This window comes from Onychostruthus taczanowskii, unplaced genomic scaffold (genome assembly GCF_017590055.1).
Source record: "Onychostruthus taczanowskii isolate IOZ18803 unplaced genomic scaffold, ASM1759005v1 scaffold30, whole genome shotgun sequence".
Taxonomy (NCBI): Eukaryota; Metazoa; Chordata; class Aves; order Passeriformes; family Passeridae; genus Onychostruthus; species Onychostruthus taczanowskii.
The window spans coordinates 5,430,181-5,452,100 of NW_024500350.1; the positions used below are offsets into that span (position 1 = coordinate 5,430,181).

At 41.7% G+C, this 21,920-nt stretch overlaps 1 protein-coding gene across 1 annotated transcript in view; it reads right to left on the minus strand.

Moving 5' to 3' along the window:
* Positions 1-627: 627 nt before the first annotated feature.
* SMURF2 (SMAD specific E3 ubiquitin protein ligase 2) overlaps positions 628-21,920 on the minus strand; it is a 59,852-nt gene continuing 38,559 nt past the window's right edge. Inside the window, exons 6-19 of the mRNA XM_041409473.1 lie at positions 20,349-20,433; positions 18,985-19,068; positions 17,620-17,822; positions 17,362-17,446; positions 15,275-15,433; positions 11,345-11,552; positions 9,649-9,752; positions 8,609-8,723; positions 8,017-8,195; positions 7,442-7,579; positions 7,096-7,216; positions 5,569-5,770; positions 4,561-4,636; positions 628-4,294 (exon numbers count right to left, since the gene is read on the minus strand). Of these exons, the coding sequence (XP_041265407.1) occupies positions 4,195-4,294; positions 4,561-4,636; positions 5,569-5,770; positions 7,096-7,216; positions 7,442-7,579; positions 8,017-8,195; positions 8,609-8,723; positions 9,649-9,752; positions 11,345-11,552; positions 15,275-15,433; positions 17,362-17,446; positions 17,620-17,822; positions 18,985-19,068; positions 20,349-20,433 (1,859 nt within the window). The 3' untranslated portion in view covers positions 628-4,194. The remainder of the gene's footprint in view (positions 4,295-4,560; positions 4,637-5,568; positions 5,771-7,095; positions 7,217-7,441; positions 7,580-8,016; positions 8,196-8,608; positions 8,724-9,648; positions 9,753-11,344; positions 11,553-15,274; positions 15,434-17,361; positions 17,447-17,619; positions 17,823-18,984; positions 19,069-20,348; positions 20,434-21,920) is intronic.

Consider the following 21,920-nt stretch of genomic DNA (forward strand, 5'->3'; position numbering starts at 1 on the left):
TACAATATTTAAAGGTTGGCATGAAGGGGTGTCTCTGATGGAACTGACAACACACAGAGCATTCACACTCATTCACTGAAAAAAAAGCTAATCAGGAAAAAAAGCTCCCAATGTCTGAAGGAGCTTCTTTTACAGATTAAACAAACTAGCCAGCTGTTACAGCATGAGACACCACTGCAAAAATGCAGACCCAAAAAACACCAAAACCTCTCCACAAAACCAGAAACACAAAACCCTGACCTAGCCAAACCTTTTCAGGGAGTTGCTGTAAGCCTGGCCTCTAAGGGACAATATTTATCACCTAAGTTGATGAATTTTAGCAAGTCTTGACCAAATTTGCCTTTATTTCCCTCCAGGAAGATAGTGTAGCTTTGCTGAGTTTTGAGAGGAGTCTGTTCATTTGTTCACCAGTGCTGAGATAAAGTCCTTGCCAAGCCATGCCAGTACCTGGAGCCAGAAGTGAGACCTGCTGTGTTTGATAGAACATTCAGCACACTCCTCACTGTAGGTAACAGCATGTAGGAAGTCACCAAGTTTCAAGTATTTTCTCCTGAAACAAAGTCAAGTTACTTGAAAATGACATTGTTACATTTTAAAGATTTAATTAAGAAAAACTTAAAACTTTTAAAACCATTGATGCTGTGACAGTGCAAACAGCATACAATTTATTGCTCAACTTCTGCATGGGTACATACATTAAGTACTTAAAAACCATTTTATACAGATTTTTTTTTTTGTTAAAGCTCATGTAACAGCTGGGTGAAAATACAATGATACCAATGCTAAAACACTCTGTAATAAATACAATGGAAATGATAAACTAAGAACTGTCAGTTTGTGGAGTAATTACACTTGTATAAACTAATTACAACTACAAACAAAGAACTGAGGATGTGTAGAGCCAGGAACCTACTACATAGTGTAAAGTACAACAAATGGCACCTGTTAACTGTGTGGTGCTGTTTAAAAAGATGCTACATCGAGCTGGAGGATGGTGCTGTGACAGAGGAGCAAAGCTTGAACTTCCATCAATGCAGCCTTTTAAACACGCCAGGAGTTCAGTACACATGTAGTGTTGTGGAACAGGAATTTCAAAATAGCTTGTGTGCTCTGGACTTTAGTACAACACAAAAATTTGGTACAAATAAATCAGTTTAGGGAAACTGAACCTATGTGCAAAAAAAAAAAAAAAATTAGAATACATACTGTACAAAGCACCATTACAAAACTCTTTACACCGAGAAATTAAATCCTCTGAAACTCAACTGTGAACTGTATATTTGAAATCTACAAAAGTCACTGTTCATAATTAAACATTCATAATGAAAAGCAACAGCATAAAACCATGATGTGACAACTCTAAAACAACTAAAGACTGGATAAAGTAAAACCCAGTAAGAGGGACACATTGAAATAAATATTCACATTAATCATGGGGTGAAAGTCCAAGGTTACAATGCAATATTAGGCTTAGCACCTTTTTGAGGGGAAAGTAGCTGACGTGTACTTGAAACAAAATTTTGGAAAGGAATCAACCCTTTACCACTTTCATATAAACATCTGACTGGGTGATGAGGTGCTTTAGTTAAAGCTCTCAGTCTTTATGAAGGTAGAAAGGCACTCAAAATACTTGGTATATTCATCCTCATCTGTTAACTATGGAAAGTTCAATGCAGATTTGTCTAGTTTTGCCTGTAATATATTAAATTTACAATTTCTGTAGCAGTTTAAAAAAATTCTCAATGCCATACCAAAATGTTTAGTAGAAAAACAGATGTACTGCTAAGGCTGCTGTGAAAATGAATGCAATTATCAGCTGATCTCAGGTCTCTGTTCTGCAGAGCTCATCTCCTCCCTCCCCGAAGGTGCTTTTGTGACAGCAAGGTGACCATAACCATTCAATAAATCCACCACTCAGATTTTATATTTGCCATGTTCCATGCCCAGGGAGGCTGTGGCCACAGGCTGGGCAAACACAGGGGGTAAAACAAAAAACCAAACCCTTAAAAAATCACTTCTGTCAGTTCTGGAGTGTCCCCTGTGAACAGTCCCAAGAGCCTGTGTACAAGCCCTGCGATTGTCACTGCCAGCACTCAGACCCTGCAGGGGCTGAGCAGGGACAGCCCTGGGCAGGGCTGGAGCTGGCCCCAGCCACGGGCAGCACTCTGAGTGACAAACTCAGGGCAGGAAGCTGCTGTGCTCCCCAGAGCTGCACAGGCACAGGGGCAGCTGCCCTGCTCCAGTGAGCTGGCAGCCCTGAACTGGGGAGCCCAGCAGGGAGGCAGAAGTAGCAGCCCTTCAACAGGAGTGCAGGAGTCCACTGAAATGAAAAGGCTCTGCTGTGTTTCAAGCCTGGCTGTCACAGCAAGTCTCCTGGCTTTCTGTTTACATCCCTAAGTAGCCTCATCCTGCAGCCAGCCCAGAAAGGGAAACAAGTCCCTTGGAACAAACCTGCCAGCAACAGCTGTACAAAAGAAATAATCAAACCAACATGTGGCTTTGGCTCACCAGATTCTCACCACAATTCTATAAAAGTATTCCCTTGCCCACTATTCTAACACACAACATCCAGTAGTAGTTTACTCACTGTGGCAGTCAGACTTGGCAGAGCAGAATTTAGTTTAAGCTCCACAGAACAGACAGCAAATGAGCTGGTTCACTGTGACTTACACTGCAAACGTGGAACAGCTGGTTACATCCCATCCCTTTAGCATTTTCAATACCTTCAACTTTCTTCTCATTGGCAGTGAAAAAATAGTGCAGATTTGATGATTAATTGTAACCTAAGTTACAAAAACACAACACTGATTGGAAAAAAACTGCTACTTATTCCAAATATTCTCATGGCTGAGAGGAGAAGGGCACTGTCTCTGAAGCAGCCTGATTTATCCACACACCACGAGCAGATCAGACAGACCTCAAGTGAGAATTTCCAAACTAACACCAAAGTTCAGTTCCCTCTACTGGTAGTGCATTTTATTCCCCTTTGAAGAGATCAACCCATGCTATAAATCATATATATACTTACTTCCATCCCTACAATCAATAAATTATGTGCTCTTACAACCTCATTTCCAAAGCACATTACACATATTTCAGTCAATACACCATTTTTCCTTAGCTGTAACTTAAACCCACGTGTCATGAGCAGCTGGACAGAGATTACAACATGTTTTACCTGATAAATCTTTAGCATCAACAAGTACAGAATATGATTTGGCTGCATTCAAACAAACTTTGGTTGACTGGACAGGATGGATTCTGGAACAAACTGCTGACAGGCTTCTGCTGGCAAAGCCCATCAGTGCTTCAACAGCTGAAAAATGCAGTGTTTCAATTTAAGGTCAAAAGCAACAAAAAGTACTCTTGACAGACTTGTTAGAAAAATGCTGTTTAAAAAAAAAATCAAAACATCTACTGTTCATTAAGAAAAGGTTATTCCACGTGTAAACACAAGGACTGTACCAAATAGTCTGTGTCACTCACTAGAAATTCTGCTGAAGGAATCTGACAAGTGATATAAATAGGACCCCAAAATTACATATTCGGAATTCCTGTTTGAAAAATATAAAAAAAGCCCCTGTGGCAACATTTACCTGGAATTTACATTGCAGAATATAATGGTTTACTATAAGAAAATGCAGTTAACATGTAAGTGGCTTTCATTAAAAAGATTAATGGTTCTTTCAGCCAATTTTATGCAAAGTTAGAATAATCCAAAATATTTTTTTCCAAAAATAGCAGGTATAGATGCTGTTCAGTCTCATACATTTAAAACAGGCTGAAACGTGACTTGTACCGACTGCTGAAGTTGTGTCTTGGTATCTGAGAATAGAAATCAGGTAGGCAAATATAATAGATTACCTCTTACAAAAATAGTAGTAGTCTTTAAGTATAGAATACTGCTTAACTGTTGAAATGTAGGAAAAGTCAGCATTCTGTATGTTCAAGATATTAGTTTTTAATAGCAGCTGAATGATCCTGTGGCAGGAACCACAGAACCTATTTTCTTGAAATAAAAAAATTTTAAAAATTTAAAAAAAAAATCCAAAAGTTGTCCTTTCCCTCCCAATGTCCTAGTGTAGAAAAGGGAAAGTTTCCTGTATTTCAAGCATTTCTTGAGTCTTGGCTGAGGGAAGGAAGGGCTTTCTGGCTGACAGGAGTATAAATAGAGGCTGGGAGAGGCTGGGAGGGTCATTCCACAGCAAAGCCACAGGTCTCCTCGATGGCCGTGAGCAGCTTCTCGTAGAGCTTCTCGTAGCTCTCGTAGGCGGGAATGTCGATCCTGTTGAAGCTGGGGGGAAAGCACAGAAGGTTTCAGCTCCCCAGCCATCACTGCCAGCCTGCCACACCTCACTGGGCAGCAGATGGTGCCAGCAAGGCTTAAGGAGGCCACCCAGCTCCGTTAAACAAAAGCCATCTCCAGATTTCACACCTCTGCTGCTCCCTAAGGACAGCTTGGATTACGTCATAAAAGCCAAAATCTCCAACGCTCCAAATACTCTGACAGCACATTGGCCTTTAAGGTACAGATCAAACACAGAACTGAGAAAATCTTACCAGGTATGAGCTTTCGGCAAATTATTAGTGCTGGCATCAATCTGGTGTATTGTGAAGAGTCGTGGGCCTGCAGCACCTGAAAATCCAGAGGAGATCTCTGTTACTGTGAGGAATAACATGAAATGTCCTCGTTGCACTGCAACAAGAAGAGGGCAACTAATATACAAAGAGAAGCTCTGCACCAAGGAAGATGAAATCATACACAGGCAGGAAAAAACTGCAAAGTCCCAGTGGCTGTGGGACAGACCCCTCCTTGCCCACCCAGACAGCCCTGCAGTTACTTAAAGGAAAGGTAAGGAAAAAGCACTGATAAAGAAGAAGAAATCAGCTTTTTCACACAGTGTACTGCATAATTCCAACAGTTTTTAGTTTCTCTTCTCTCATCCCTCCTATACCACAAAACTTACACAGCTGTACCTGTCCCTGTTTTATAACAGGTCTTGAACAGTGGCCAATTCCACTGAAATCCCACAGCGTCACAGTGTCAATTCCTTATAATTTTATTAAATTAATCTGAGCACTAGAAATCCCTTTAATGTCTCTGCTAAAGAAAAAAGACTGCAGCACAGCCATTGTTTAGACTTGCTCTGCATTGAAGATGCCACACAGGGCTACAAATGTCCCAACCTGAGCAAAACTGGAATCCTGGTCTGAGCAGCCATTAAAAATACAATTCAGAGGGTCAGTGTTTCTCATGGGGACTCTGCTGTTAAATAAGAGTCTGAGATTCAGTTGTGTTGCTGAATTTCAGTTTAAAGGAACCCCCAGAGCTGTGCAACTGATGAGGGCTTGTAAAAGTTAGGAATTAAAACCCTGGCTTCTGGAACCCTCTAAGATCTGAGCTGATCAGAACCTCCTGCTAGAGAAGGAAGTGAAGAAATGAAATAGAAGAGCCATTTGCACCTGCACGAGAAGGTACCAGCCAAACACACACAAAGAGCTACTCGTGATTGCAATCAGACCATTGGAGTGGCTCTTTGGAAGTCCCAGGCAGCTGATCCCTGTTACCTTGCAGTGCCTTGAAGCCCTGCAGAGGCACCCGGGAGGAGCCGGTCACGAACTGCAGCAGCCGCGCCCTCCTCTCCTCGTCGAAGAGCTCCACAGCCTTCCAGAACCACTTCACGATGTTGCTGTCAGGGGTACAGTGTTTTAACCTGGTATTTGCCTTCCAGTCGTTGACATCGATTTTTCCCAGTCCACAAATGATGAGCTGTAAATTTAAAATAGGTTTATTATATTATTTCGTCACTGATCACTATAAAAATGGGTTTGGAGCCAAATTATGAAGAAATGATAGTGAAAAATGGACAGATTTTATATCAAAGGCAAATTATAACTTCTCCCTCATCTTAAGCAATGCAGAAATACATTTTTCTTGTTTTTTAAATTTTACCTCTGTACACAAACCATTTTTCAAATGGTGTCAATTCAAATGAAAAAGAACCCAAGCAACCATTTCAAGCTTAGACAAAAGGGCCTCGACCTGTCCGTTAAACAGAAGCACAGATTCTTCCCCTGTATGACAGTGCAGAAATAATTCACATTTGACCTCAGTATTTCTTTCAGGAGCGTGGCCCAGGGTGCACTTTGGCTGCTCCAGCTCTGGAGCCCCAAAAGGAATCTTGTTCCTGTGACACCAGACAAAGGACAGAGCAGCCTTTCCTGACACTGAGCTTTCAGTGCTCCTGAAGGGAGATCCACAATGGATCGGGTTAAGCTCAGCGAGGATGTGATCATAATTCTGAAGACATTTTTATGACTAAGAACACTGGACCTTCCTCTTTCTTATTCTACAGCTGCAAAATGGTTCTGGGCTAGCAGCATGGCTGGCTCACTGCTGGGAGTGAGAATATTTGGGATAAAGGAGGAACAATCACCATGTTCCAGCCCAGGGATCAGAAGCACAAGTGAATGATTTACCTGTGGCCATTTTACATGGCAAAGCCCTCAACTCCACAGACTGCAATTACATGTCAGTTTAAAGCGAGCTTGGGATCTGTGGCTTTGTCTTCAGAGGATATTGTTTGGATGCTGACCCTGACATTCTGTAGCACACTTGTTCGTGGCAGCACCTTTCCTTCTGCTGGATTTATGGGGCCAATGGAGTCTGGCAAAACTGAACTCTGCCAAACCCCAGGTGCCTGAGACCATTCAGGGCAGTGCACTAAGGGCTGGGAGGGAGTGACAGCCTGTTCTCCTGGCAGCACTGAATTTCACATGAGGAAACTGCCCTGTGAGAACTCTGCTGGAGCAGTGACACCGCCCGAGGTCACTGCAGGTCCTCAGAAGGCTCAGAGGGGTTTGAGCTACAAGGGAGGGGCTGCAGCCACTTGTGCAGTTGCTGTGAGCCATCACCTGCAGGAACAGCCACAGCTCTCGTGGGAGGCACACACAGCCATGGGCCCCCTGAGCTGCTCAGCCCTTGCCCTGCCCCTATCCCAGCCAGAGCACACCAGGACTGCCGGGACAGCCCCGCGCTCCTGCGGCTCCGAGGGCCTCGTTACACTTGACACAACACAACACTGGTGCACTGACCTCTAACTCCTTCTCATCAAATGTCTTCAGCAGATGTTGTGGGATTACTTCATTAAATCCCTTCTGGAGCGCCAGAAACTGAGCTTCAATTCCTCGTAAAAACCGCCAGTTCACATAAAGTCTGCGAGCAAGTGCAAATTGGGTTTGTGGAGGATGAATTCAAATGCAATAAACCTGCAATTTATCCAGCCCCAAAACACGGCCCCACTGACAGGATTACACCAGAGCACTGCACAGCCCCGCAGCAAAACCCCACAGCACGACACTGACAATTACTTCAACAAGAAATGGCTCCTCCTCGTCACAGGAAACAGAAAAAGAGCCCTGGGAAAAGCTGCTGATGTACCTGACATATTCCTTTTTGTTCTCCTCTGTCACAGGGATGCTTTTGCCATTGGGTTTCAGCTCGTGCTGGATGATCTCCCCGTAGGCGTTGTGCTCCACACAGAACGTGTGGTCCAGGACCCCGGTGATGTCGTTCTCACTGGTGCAAAGAAAGCAGCAAATGACTGAGGGAAAACATATTCTGCAAATATATGACAGCCATGTTCTATCTGACAGAAGCACAATTTCATTTTTCAGTGGCATTTCAAAGCCCTGCCTGGATGCAGAAAGTGAACATACAGTTTTACTCTGTTACATTTTAAAATCTTTATCGAAGTTTCACTGTTATATTCTAATAACTTGTAACTGTTAATAATAGGTAAAATTAATAAATTAATATTAACTCCACACACCTCCCCCCTAAAATTTGAGTAGCTTGAGCATTTTTGGCCTTAAAGAAGCTGAACTGTGTGAAAGATGTTTCTTAAATCTGCCAGAGAAGGAGATCTAAATACACCTCATTTCCAGGATTTAGGACCATTATCACATAACAGAGACAGCATTCTAAAATCCTGAGGTAGCCCACAGAGTACATACAGTATCCAAACTAAGCTGTTATGGAGATCAGGGTCCACCAATTCCATGTCATCCAAAGTAATTGGCTTCCCAAGCAACTGCTTGTAGAAAGGCAACGTGAAGCCCCCGTCAATGTAGTGCCCGTGGAACACAGCCATCCCCATGATCCGGCCCACGAAGTGGAAATAGGACAAGTGTTCCTGGAGCAGAGCACAGACAGGGCCATTCCGCTGAGTAAGACCCCACTGCTGAGCATGAGACAAAATTCAACACCCAGAAAAGAAGAAAACCCCAAGCCCACACCCTTTGTACAGGTTTGGTTTTGTTTTCATGCATGGCACACTGAGCATTTCACTTCCAGTCCAGGAGTCTTACAAGTAACAATCAAACCGAATTTCTCCCAAAGGAATCATAAATTGACATCTGACAGAAAATTAAGAACACACTTGAGAAGTTTGATCAGTGCAAAAAAGAAACTATCATATAATTGTGCAAATTCAGTGTCCAGCAGTACCAACTGTAAGAATTTGGCTCCTAAGTGTTGAGCCCTGTCCAGGTGAGTGTTTGCTCCTGGTCAGAAACACTCATTTGCAGCACACGGCTCCAGCCCTACCGGGTTGACGGCGGAGTCAGGGTTGATCTGCAGCGTGTAGATATCATCTCGGGAATACTGGAAGAGCCCATAGTATGGATTCAGCATTTCATGGGACAACAGGTACAGCCACTCCCTAGAAAATAAAATCATTTATTGGTACTCTACAGACAAATGCATTCCTACACTGAGAACCATTTCAAAATAATCTGATTGTTTAAATTTTACTATTAAACATAAGTGGGAAGGAAGCTATCTCTGAACATGCTGGGATATGGCTGAAATCAGAATTATTTTTACTTGCTCAGTAACCACACAACACCTGACAGCTGATGGATTTCCAAGATTTTCCTTCATGTTACTCATTTCCAAGAGAGTTTCTGACTGTGATTCTCCTACATCCATTACACACTAAGTCAAGATATTGAATAGCAAGATGCTGGAATCAAAGCTTTTGATGTAAACCATCTTTCAGGTAATGGATATATTTAATTCAAGTTTTAATTATGTATTCACAAATCAGTAAATAATGGTCTGAGAATTGTGCATGTAATTTTTTATAAGGGAAAAATAACCTCACACTATTGACAGACTGAAGTTGCCCACCAACAGCTGGTGGCAACACTTTGCTTCAAGCTGCAGTGACAGTTTGCAATAAAGCACATTTTTTGGTTAAAACTGTGCCATAAAGCCAAGTATTTAGTGGCATATATTCTCACATACCCAAACTTCACTAACCAAAGAAAAATGTCTAATTTCTATTAGAAATGTCTATTTCTATTAGAAATAGGTAATTTCAATAGATACCAAAACCTTTCACATGTGACAGATATTTGACATGATGTGTAATTTGCATTTTATTTTCAACAAATTAGTTCTTTTTTTGTTGCAGTTTCTCTTTTACAATAGTACCTAGAGCCATATGTTCTTCTGACATTTAATCTGTTACAGAAATAAAAATAAATAATAATAATATAAAAGAAGCTGGGCTGGTTCAGGATTCAAAGCACAGGGGAGGCTGGCAGGGGTGGGTGCAGGGGAAAGACAGAGTCACTGTTTACCTGGCAACTCCTCCATAATCAAGGCCCTCCTCCCCACGAAATTTTATCATCAATCGTTTCCACAGATCTTTTGGCCTCATCTTCATGACTTGCCTGTAGGATTCCTGTAAACACACAACACTTCCCTTTATTAACTGCTGTTTACAGAGTAAGAGCTGCTGCTGTGTGTTGAAGTGAAGGGGGTTTCAGACTCTAGCCCAAAGGGAGCACTCTTAAAGGGGACAGTATTTTCCTGATCTTCATTCGTTTCTCAAATCACAGATTGTTTCTTCATTTTCTCCACTTGTCAAATAAAATGATGAGAAGATGAGAAGAACCACCTCCCACTAAATTTCCAGGGGTGAACAGTGATCAGAACATTCTCCCTCATTCTCACATAACTTATAAAAAAATTGTGTCAGTAAACTCCTTTTGTTTTCCATAAGGGCTCCTGGTTTTTGCAGCCTGAAAAGCCAAGAGGGGAGCTTGTACTCTGGGTAAAACACATGTGCCAGCCTCCAAGAAGCACCTTAAGAATGGAATCAGCAATGCCATCCCAGTAAATCCACAGGATTATTCCTCTGTCAGTAAGTGTTCACCAAGGAAACACAGAAAGCAAGTTGGAAGGCAGAACAAATGCAAAGGAATTAGAGAAAAAAAGAAAAGTCTGGTTCTTATTTATATCCAGTATCAGCCCCAAGCTCTGCCTCTACAGGACAGAGGAGGCAGGTGGGGGTGTGGGGACCCAACATAACGGACTGAACATCATAATTCATAGCTTTCCCTCCCTTCTTTCAGTTGCTTACAAAGTGATCTGACTCTCCAAAGGGAAGACCAACACAAATCTTTCTTGTTTTTCACGGGAAAAACCGTGACAACACAGTGGGGAGATCAAGTTTGTGGGTGGGGTAAAAATGCAACAGGGATGGGTGGGATGGGTGAAAAGTCCTCAAAAGGACAAACTGTTCTCCAGAAAAGACCAATGAATTATCACTGTGTTTAGTCAAGTCAACAGAATGATTCTGCTGAATCACATTCCCAAACAGAATGCAGAGACCCCACTGTGGGCATCTCTGGCCATTCACAAGCCCTGACAGCTGCAAAATTGGTCTGATTCTGCAGAGAGAATTCAGATTGATGATAAGAAATCCAAACTATGAAGAGGAATCCTATTCAGTAGTAGTTTTACTTAAGTTACACTGTATCAAAGATCACTAATAATAGAGCTGAATTTTTAACATCCCCTCTAAAACACTCATCAACTCTCAAATACAAGGAAGAAGTGAGACAGGATCTTCAGATACATGAAGTGCTTGGACTCCTTCCCCAGTTCCTGACACAGGCTGCACATCTCCAGCCACAGAGAAAGCTTTCCTTGATTTAGTTCATCTCTACAGGGTAAATGCATCTACGTCAATTACATGACAGTGCTGGTACCCCCCTGGAATGCCTTTTCTTCCCACAGTGCTGGTATCCCCCTGGAGTGCCTCCTCTTCACCACAGTCCTGGTATCCCCCCTGGAATGCCAAAATCCCAGTTTTAACTGCAGCCTCCGAGCTTCCATCTAAGTGAACAACTCCTTTACACAGCTATAAACAACGCCCCTCCCCTTCCCCCCCCTGTTAAGAAACGAATCAAAATCTCCAGTTACCTCAAAAATCAAACAACGCCCCTCCCCTTCCCCCCCGTTAAAAAACGAGTCAAAATCTCGAGTTACCTCAAAAATCTCCTCCCTGGAGACCTCGATCCGACAGTGGCCAGCCTGAGGCTGCTGCTGGGACAGCTCCTGCCGCAGGATCTTCAGCTTCTGCACCAGGTCCCGCTTGTAGCGCGGCACCGTCAGGCACTCGGCCTCGTCCGGGAGCTGGCACAGGGACACCACCTGCTGCTGCTGCTGCTGCTGGTCCTTGAGCTGGTTCTGCCGGCTGCAAGCACACACAGCTGCCTCAGAGAGCGTTCATCCAGCCCCTGCTCTCTCCTTAAACCTTCAGGCATCCTACCTGAACTGCTTTCAATTTACTGTGATTATTACTGTGATTACGCTGAAAACGTCTGGGGCCAGTAAAGAATAAATTCAGAGCGATTTTATCCTGACTAAAGACATATGGGTCTGTCTTTCTTGGCAACTATCAGGTGTTTTTAGGGCTTGTTATTTCTATTAGTGCTACTCTACAAAGTATGCAAAAGGTTACAGCACATACAATAAGGTATTATCCATACAATTTTAGTACTAAGCTGCTGACACTGAATTTCTCAGAGACCATTTCCATATTTCCTTTACGTGTTTTCCCTTCCTCCATTTTAAAATTCAGGGATCTGCCAAACACTCTGCCTCTAATCTACAGTCAATACCATAGTCTGTTTTAAATGGCTTGTCTGGAAAAGAGTAAGCTTACAAAAAGATGTTTGTACTGGCAGCCTGGCAAGGACCTTGTCCCTTGTACCTGGCCTAGTCTGGACCACAGGAATGTGGGAGTTCACATAGAACTAATTGGCACAGATAAACAAGTATTTTTACTAGCAATTCTAAGAGATTTTGTAAATCTGACTTCTTACTAGGAAAAGTAAATGGATCATGTTGCAGAGATGTTCTGTGTCGTTTCTTGTACACAGTGAGTGGATATTTTTATAGCTTTTTAGTATGGCATTCCCAAGCAATACAGGATAAAAACTGTATTTTTAAAGCCTAAGAATATCCTCTCTCTGTGAAGCACATGAGAATACCCTACATTTACTGGATAAATAAGAAACAATACAATTTAGAATGTTTTCCAGTGGAAGGCTATTTTTTTTTAATATCAAAAAAAAAAAAGAAAAAAAAAAAGGAACCAAACACTATTTAAATGTATTTTACAATTTCAGGCTATTTTCTGTTTTGAAACAAGGCCTAGTAGAAAACTCTCCCGGCCAACCAAAATTTACCTCCAGACTTTTCCACAGGGACACCCACAAAAATACAAATCGTTGTAATAATTTAGACACACACTGGCTCTGGTTCTGTGGCTCTATGTCATTTGTGCCATGTGCATAGTAGCTTTCACTTGAGATTAGTTTTAAATATGAACCTCATTTAAACTGTATTTACTTGATACAATATTAAAGCTAAATCCTTATTCTATCAGCTGGAATTTCTAATTCCATAAGGAGGACTAAGTGAAAATATTCCTTGTATAGGACTACCAGAGAAGGCCATAATTATACACTGAAGTGAGCACCCCTGCATACCACATTTAAGGGTAAAAAGTCACAGTTCCCCAAAGCACAAAGCTGGACAGGGTCATTCTAAAAGGAAATGTAATCTCTGAAATGAGCATGATTTTAACATCAAATGAAACTGTTACTTTTCTCCACACAGTGCTTCCCAAAATAAGGAAGTATTAGGAGGGAAAAAGAAAATGCCATCTTCCAGATTTGACTGAAAATGATCAGTGGAGTATCAGCTAAACAACCTGCAGTGCTTGAGGTCACTACATCTCATTTCTCAGTTTGTTTTCACAGCTGAGTGACTATGCTTGATTCCATACAGTGCTTTAAGGATTCAACTAAATACTTTTCAGGTGCCATAACTTACCAAAATTATCACAAACTCTCGGTCAATGTTTCAGAACAGAACTGGGTAACCAGTCTGATTATTTTCATAACTTACAATGTCATAACTGGAAGAACAAATGGTTTTACTCAGCTCAACAGAAAAAGTATCACTGAGAGTAAACTTTTTCTCATGCCTTTGAACCTAAAACTCTATCACACCCATCCCACACAAAGTCTAAACTTATTTCTTAGATAATTTACAAAATGACAGGCCTAAGGCAGACTACTTTTTTTGTTTGTTTTTTAAAGAACAAATAAGGAGGCAGGCTCAAGGCAGGGGAAACTTTCACACATCCTGTTTGGTGTAATAAAAGAATAAACACCAAAAATTATTTATCAGGCAGCAGACTTTGCTGATGACACTGTTGGGTGAGTTTCTGAAATCCTTTCCTAATGAAAGACAGATGGACAAATGAAGAACTTCAGCACACTGCAGGAAAACTGTAAGTTCAAATAAATGCTAAATGGTTCTGTGATTCTGGAAATTAAAAGTCAAATTGGATTTTCCAGCTAACAAAGGTAGCTCTGTTATCTGTCCTCCACAATCCAGGTAGAATTGGCTACTGTGCCCTTTCTGCCATTTCAAAATAAACCCACCTGAGGAGGCCAGTTTGTCAAATACAGCCCAGTTCACTGATTTTTCTACAGTTTCAGAATTGCACTGCTGTGGCTAAGAGGGTTTGAAGTTTTTCTTGAAGTAAAATACCTAAATCTGAATTGATTTTAGGAACTTTTCTGTGTTTCAAACATGAACATGCTCCTTCACTGCCGATTTTTTCAAGATCTTTTTTTTCAAGATCTTTTTTTTTCAAGATCATTTTATTTTCAAACCACCAATTTCAATTCAGCTAAAATGAGTACTGATTTGTTTTAAACTAAAAAAAAAAAAAAGCACCTGAAATACCTGGATGATGGCAGCTTACTAAAGTCCTGCAACATACACATATAAAACCAATGATTTCTGTAAACAAAATACATATTTTCTGTATTTAGGCTCCTCTCTCTCGGGGTGTGAAGTTCAAGTGTATATTGGGTAGAGGCTAGACAGCTTTTGTGTAATGTATAAAAGACATGCTGTCTCCCGGATACGACTTTCCATTCCTCAGCTTTGTCTTTTCGGTGCTTGTTCCCTTTATTCTTCCCTTCAGCTTTTCTTCCCAATGATTCACTTCCTTTCAGGACTATTCCTCCTACTGACTCCTCACCCAGGGCTGCCTGGCCTTCCATCTAACCAACTCTTCATTGTTTCTTCCACTTAACACCTACTCAATACTTTACAGGTGTTTCCCAAGAGTATTAAAAGGTATTAGCAGGAGAAACAATAGAATCAAACTCCCAAGTACCGCGGACAAGCCGTCTGAGAGAAAAAAAATATAAGAGAGAAAAAGAAATATTTGTTTGCTTTTTGGTTTCCATTTTTAGTAGAAAATCCCCAGTGTGTAATGAGTGCCTAGGGAATAAAACACGAGCCAGAATTCTTTTAAGTTTCCTCTTCTCATTTTAAAACTGTGAGATGAAATTATTATATCAAAACACGAAGGCACAAAAAATGTGGTTCCTATTTTATCCTTTTTGTAAGATAACAGAGTTAAATTATTGGGGCCTTATTTTGAGAACATATCAACTAGTCCTACACTAAAACTGAAGGCAGGAGCTGAGTTATTTCTCCTTTACTGCAGGAGAAGAGCTGGGCACTTGTGCACCCTTTCCTAACTCATCAGTATTTCACACCACTGGCTCACAAGTAACTTCTTATTTTAAAACAAGTTCTTCATAACTGAAAATAGAATGAAATATAAAGAAAACAAAGTGTCTCTCTTGCTGTTAGGGTTAAAAAAAATAATCTATGGGCCAATCTTTCCCACCAGACAGCGCTTGCTTCCCTCCCCCTGTGCATCACAACAGCCACATTCCTGCCTAAATGCTCCTGCAGACTTTTTTCAAGCTCATCTTTGCCGTGCAGCAGAGTAAGTTGGTGCTGTGTCAAAGAGCTACTCCTTAGAGCCTCCCAGAACGGAGGAGTGCATCCCGATCCAAAGCCAGGCTCCAGACTCACTTGAGCACCAAGTGCAGGTTCGCAGAGAGCCGCGGGTCCGTGAACTGCGTCGTTCTGTTGTTATGGTCAACAAAATAAACCCTGCCTGTTGCTGTATTTCGGATCTCCCATCCAGGAGGCAGTGGACCAAGCTCTTCACAATTGATGTTGCTAAGATCCCTGTGAAAACAAATATAAAATGAAAAATACCTCAGCAATTGGCCTCCGAGCCAAACAAGCGTAAATGTAACAGAACAATTCCATGAAGTCTCAGAAAATGTATTGTTTCAGAAACCTGATCTGTTCAGCTGGAATCTCTGCTCCCAAGGTACAAGCCCACCACAGCAAAAGCACACGCCCCACAACACATGCCGTGGGGAAAAAAGTTCTTATCAAATAGCCCTCATGTTACAAACTAACTTCAGCTGTTAACTTAATAAAGGCTTCAAACAAAAATAAAGACCATTGCCATATTTGTCAAAATGGAATTGCAGTTCTGCACCAATTCTGACAGAAAACATTTTTTAAAACAACATTAGTCACGTAAGGAGCTGTGAATCACACTTTAGAAACTCGTACAAAACAAAACTGTATTTCTGAAAAGTTAGACTTTCCACGAAGAATTACACATGGGATGTGTATGGCACTGGCTGCTTTGCCCCAGAACCCCATGAGCTTGTGGGGAGCAAACAGCTCTAACCAACTATTTCAAATCAAGGAGTAGATGAACAATGACTCAGCTCTGCCCTGAGCAATGCAGAGGTGGCTCAACAGGATCTCAAGAAAAATTCTGCTAAAATTAGGAAGATGTAAATTCATTCCAGAGCCTCACTGAAAACAAATGCTGGTCTCCAAAAATATACACTGATTATTCATGGATGCAATTCACACCTGAGACCCCTCACACTGTCCAGTGCAGCTCTTCCCAAAGGTGCTCATCTCTCCCAAAATCATAGGAGCTGAGGGAGGGAAGAGCCAAGGGACAGAATGCCTTAAAAGGTGCAGTCTGCAGGGATTCCAAAGACTTGAGGAGCCACTTATGGAAACATGGAAACAAGCTCTGGGACTGAACTGCTGCTATTCCCCAGGAACACACTGCTGCTGTACTGCAGGGATTACTTTTGCTGGCTACATGACTGTGGCTATTAGCCTCAAAAATACAATATTCCTTAGAAATGACATCAATTCTATCCTCATGCAAACAATTCTTGTTCTCAGAGACACTCCTGCTGTTTGTGCTGCCACACCTCAGGGCAGTGCTGACTTAGATCGCACACAGAACTATCACACCCCAAACTTAAGGATTAGATCTTCATATGATTTTTTTTTTAGAGCCTAGTTTTGCATAATACACAAGTCACTGACTTCCTACACAGCTGCAGCCTCGGCTCTGCAGGCAGTGCATCAAAGCTGCATCAAAGCAAGGTACAATCTTCCAACAGAAAAACAGTAACAAAATTCAATTTCAAACCACACAAATCTCACACCACCATTCCTGGACTTTAGGAGGCAAGTGTTTACAACAGGATTTCTTAGTTATTTAAAGGACAATCAGAAGCTACCAATAATTTCCACTATCATCCTTTCCTTTCAAACACAACAGCAATAATCACATGTACTTTCATGAACAGTATGTACATGTATATTGTGTAAATAAGGACACAGAATTTAAAATACTTAGGATTTGGTTTTTTCCAAGTATTGAGATAATTCCACAGGAAAAGCAGTTTGACTGTTCAATCCAACCCAGTTTTCACCGAAGTATCTTGATGGAACTTCTTTTGGAAGTGTTCAGATTCTACTGTTTCATTATGTTGCAGAGTACTAAAATCTGGACTTGGCTCTAATTCATATGCAAAATCTAGAATCAGTGAACTGTTCCAGTTTCCAAAACACTACTGTAATTTATTTCCTAGTTTTCCATTTTTTCATTACAATACCAACTTGAAGAACTGGGGAAGACAGACTCATTTGTTCTGATGAATGATGTGTTAAAATAATGTATTAGGGGCCAAGAATCAGAAATATTAGCCAGAGAAAACTTGGATGAGAGCACTGCTTAAATGATTTTGATTTGAAATATTAAAGGTACTCCCATAATTTCTTACCTAGGTACTCTTGGATCGTGCCACGTGCTGACACCAGTTTGAGTATGCAGAAAATAGACCTGACCTTGCTGAGTTGTCCTTTGCTCTGCGAAATCAAGACAAATTAATAAACGTAAGAACAAAAAATGCAGCACGAAGATTCACAAAAACTGATTTCCTTCAACTAAGGAACGAAAATACCTCCCACGCGTGAAGACACAACCCATTTTCCCGGTTTCCCGAGACCCCCCCACAAGCAACCCCCTTTGATTTCCATACCGTATCCTTCAGGCAGGTCGGGAGGAGTGTGCAGGTGTGTCCTGCTCATGTAGTTCCTGTGCCTCTGGGAGCGGACCCTCCTCTCGGCCAGCCGCGGATCCGCCGCCTGCCCGCAGGACGCGCCGTTGGTGCCGCTGATGGGAGTGTTCTCGTCCACCAAGCAGCTCAGGGGCCTGCCCGGGCTCGAGTACTCGGATGCTGGCCTGGGGACAGCGGGGAAACTCAGTGCTGGTGGCCACACAGCACACCTGGGCCACACAGCACACCTGGGGCAGCTGCACCCCGGGCTCTGGGGACACCTCAGCGACCTGCCCAGCAGGACACCTCGAGTGGAGCAGGAAGCTCCTGTTCCACGCTCACCAGAGGGACCTCCTCACCTCCAAACTTTCTCACCTTGCCTTCATGCTGAGGAATTGATTCCTTCTAACTTTTGTTATTCCTTCTAATTTTTAAGGAATGTTATTAGGGCAGGAGGGTGAAAAGGGGCTAAGCAAGAATAAAAGCAGTTGCTCATAAGAGCAACACTGACCACTGTGATTTTGTATCTCAATGCTGCTTTCAAAAGGATTTTAAATGGGTTAAAGAGGGATTGACAAGGTCACAAGAAATCTTCAACACAAATTATACATTTTGCATTTTTTTTTCTACTGTGTCTAGAACTTAGAATGGGTATTTCAACATACCAGGAAAAAGAGAAATAGGAAAACAAAAAGCTGTTCAGTCCTTTCAATCCCAAACTGCAAACATGTATCAGAGCTGATAATGTTAACAGTCCAGATTATTTAAAATGAAATATATCCATGCAGAGAACAGAATTATATTGAGAATGGAAGAGAACATCTGCCAACACAGACAATCTGCACAGGATTCTGATAAAAATGCAGTGACACTGCCTGCAACACAGGCAACAGCAAAAGTGGCTTGAGGAACAGTTTCACAACACACATCTACAGTGATCAGAAAAAGTGATCACAATGATTTCCAAACACACTCTGCAGCAATCAGCTGTAACTGTTCTGGGTCACAAGGTCACAGAGCAGCGTCTGACAGCTACTCGTGGACTCACTTCTTCACCCCTTAAGAAGTCTGAAAAATGTAATATCTGTGTTTATAGAGCTCTACCACAGCATCTCTACAAGAAAGCAAAGATGTTACGACTAGGGCAGGGGAAAAAGGAGTCAGAAAGATCTTCTGAGTTAAATATTAGGCAGACTGAAGGAGAAAGATGCTAAAGAAGGAAAGCATTCAGCTTGTGCAGAGTGACTGAGCAGAGGAATGAGCAATCCAATCCCCCTGTGAGAGCCACTTGGAACTACTCAATAATCAAACTCCATCCTCCCCACAGTGTCCCAAGGAATTCCTCACCGTGTGGGTCGCTCCCACTGAGTTGTCCGTGTGATGTGGTTTAAATACTGGATCCTTCCAGAAGCCGTCCTGCGCTCCTCCCACCTGCAGGTCAGACAGGCACAGATAAGGCACTGAGTGGTATTTCCAGGAAACCAGGGCACAAAACGTTTCCAACAGAAATGCCCAGCTCAGGAAGACTTACACTGCTATGAATCATGTTAGCTGAATGAGGAGAGGGGAAACAACTGAAAGTTCAACTCAGAAATGGTTTAACATATTCTTCCCTTGGAACCAGGCACATCATTAACAATATCACACCTTCATACTGAACAATGGCTTGAATTCTAATTAAATTCAAACAGCCACATAAAGGAACTTCTTGGAAACATGTTTAATAATGCATTTAACTTCTTTTGACCACTGACTCTAACAAATGCTTTCAAAGCATCTTCATGCACTACTTGCTTTCATTAAAAAGTCAGCTTCAAATAATGTGACTTTTTAATTATCATTAAATTTGCACTCTGAAATACACGAGGCTGTACAGCAAATTTTGCAGTTACACAATTAAGTGAGCAATATTTATGCAAGGAACATTCTGAAGTGAAAGTTTAGAAGCATTTTCAAAAACGGTTTTGACTTATCTGGACTCCAAATGAACAAAATAATGCTGTTACAGCCTAGGATGATGATTTGCATTTCAAAATTCATCCTCTGAAAATTCATTTTCTCCTGTCTTTACCTGCCAAGAATCACATTCAGAAAGTCTGTGTTTGTTCTGAAGAAGTTGCTGACAGCACCAGAACGTAAACCAGAGTATTTTCCTGTGTTTGCAAAACTGTTCTAGGTGACAATGATGTCATTAACTCTCACAGGGACAAACAAGAATCCTAAACCCTACTTTTGGAAGGTAAATACAGCAAGAACTTGGGCTGCATTACCTTTTCCAGTCACGTTTTCTTCCCTAAGAGGTGCATGAAGAAGAAGTGATCCATGTTTATCACAGTGGATCTACACCTCTGTGTGGTGCTGAAGAAGGGCAGCCAGGCCGTGTGGTCACTTCCTTGCTACAAAACTACTGCATGCATAAGGCACTTTGCTGGCTGTGATTTAATCTGAAATACGTGTTCTCTGGGACAAGTTATTTTTCAAAGCATTTCTTTACATATGTCACCTCCCCTTTTCCAAGTGGAGATAAGACAACAGCCAAACTGTCAACCGCTCTGCATAGCCCAGCTGGCTCAGCTCCTGCTCTGAATGCAGAACTGCAGAACTCTGAGTGCAAGATCTAAAATAATTTATTTGCACACTGAGTTCTCACCATTACAGAAGTCTGTTGTATGAGCTGTATTTGTGTTTACATCACAGTGATGTCAGCTTACCCATCTGGTAAATCGTTATCGAATAACCGACTGCAATCCACAACTTGTCCTCCTGTGCCTATTCGGTCTCTGGACTGAAGACTGACTATTAGGATAATAAAAGAATTATTAAAGATGTGGCATCTGAATGCAAATCGTGGTTACATTTGAAAGAGAGTTGGTACAACTTGGAGGACTAAGCTGAGACATGTTTGGGTTATTTTTTCCTTCTCACAAATCAAAGATGTTTGCACAGGAACTCTGTTTTCATACATGGAATTCTCTACATTTTACTTCAAAAAAAGTCAGCTTAAGGAATATGAGTGCATGTTAAGGCAGAAAAGGAAGTGAACTGTGAAACTGCAATTAATTTTGTGTGTTGAGGTGGACTGTGACACTTAACTGTGGCACTGGGGTGTCACCTCACACATGGCAGGGACAGGGGCAATAGCAGAACTCTGAACAGGAAGAGCTAAAATAAGGAATTCCTCCCTGGTTTTGACTCCTTCTCATATATTTTGCGTGCCCATGAGTTTCAACACACACACAGACACACAAACACAAAACCAGGCAAAATGTAACTGCTAGAAGCACTTCAGATTTGGTTTTTTGGCTACTTTCTAACACCAGTAGTAAGAAGTCAACCTAACTCACACAAAGCAGCCTGAAAAGCCCTTGCTTGCCCTCACCAAAACTGCTTCACTTTTAATTTTTTTTTTTACATGATTCACTGTAATGGGTATTTATGCCTGAAGCTTTTGTACTGCAATTATGAAAACAGAGATTTTTTTTTAGACTGCTTTTGTTCCCAATATCACAGTTCAAAAGTGTCCAATCTGATAATTTATGACACTTGTGTTCCTGTGGGGTTGGGGTGGTTTTTTGATGTTTTGTTATGCCTTTAACAATAAAACAATTGCTTAAAAAAGCTAAATACGTGCTGGGGTCCACATTTCTTGAGGTGGCATTAATGTACCTCTGGACCTCTACTGTCTTAGAGTCCTATTTATATGCAGTGAAATTATCTTACAGACCTTAACCTGGATGCAACCAAACCCTTGTAAAGATCAGAAAGTTAAAAAAGCTGGAGCAGAACTGACAGATTTTGCCTGAGTCCCCAGATTTTCAACAACATATTTTGAAGCTTAGAACTCAACAGACCAACCCAGGGAGCCCTGGAGTACCTGCTGCATTCCTAATCCATGTTAACCCCTCATCATCCACGAACTCTAACATCACAAAACAACTTCAGAGGGAAAGACACCTTTAAATTCAACCAAACAGGATGTCACATGATGTATTTATTCTGCCACAAACCCACACACTACAATTCACACCACTGTGGGTAGGCAAGGTTTGGGAAGCAAAACACACAGGCAGAAATTAACACAAACAAAAGAAATTACCTCTCCTTTGCCTACGTGAGGAGCAAAATTTGTGCACGGCTTCATTTAGTAATAAGTAAGGGCTTATTTTTTTCTGCACTGCCACATCAGAAATAAAGTGGTGGCACAGAAGAGCTGCAAGATTAAGACACAATTCAGATGCCCCTGGATTCATCGCTGAAAATGCCCCCTTTTCTTCCTCTCTTTG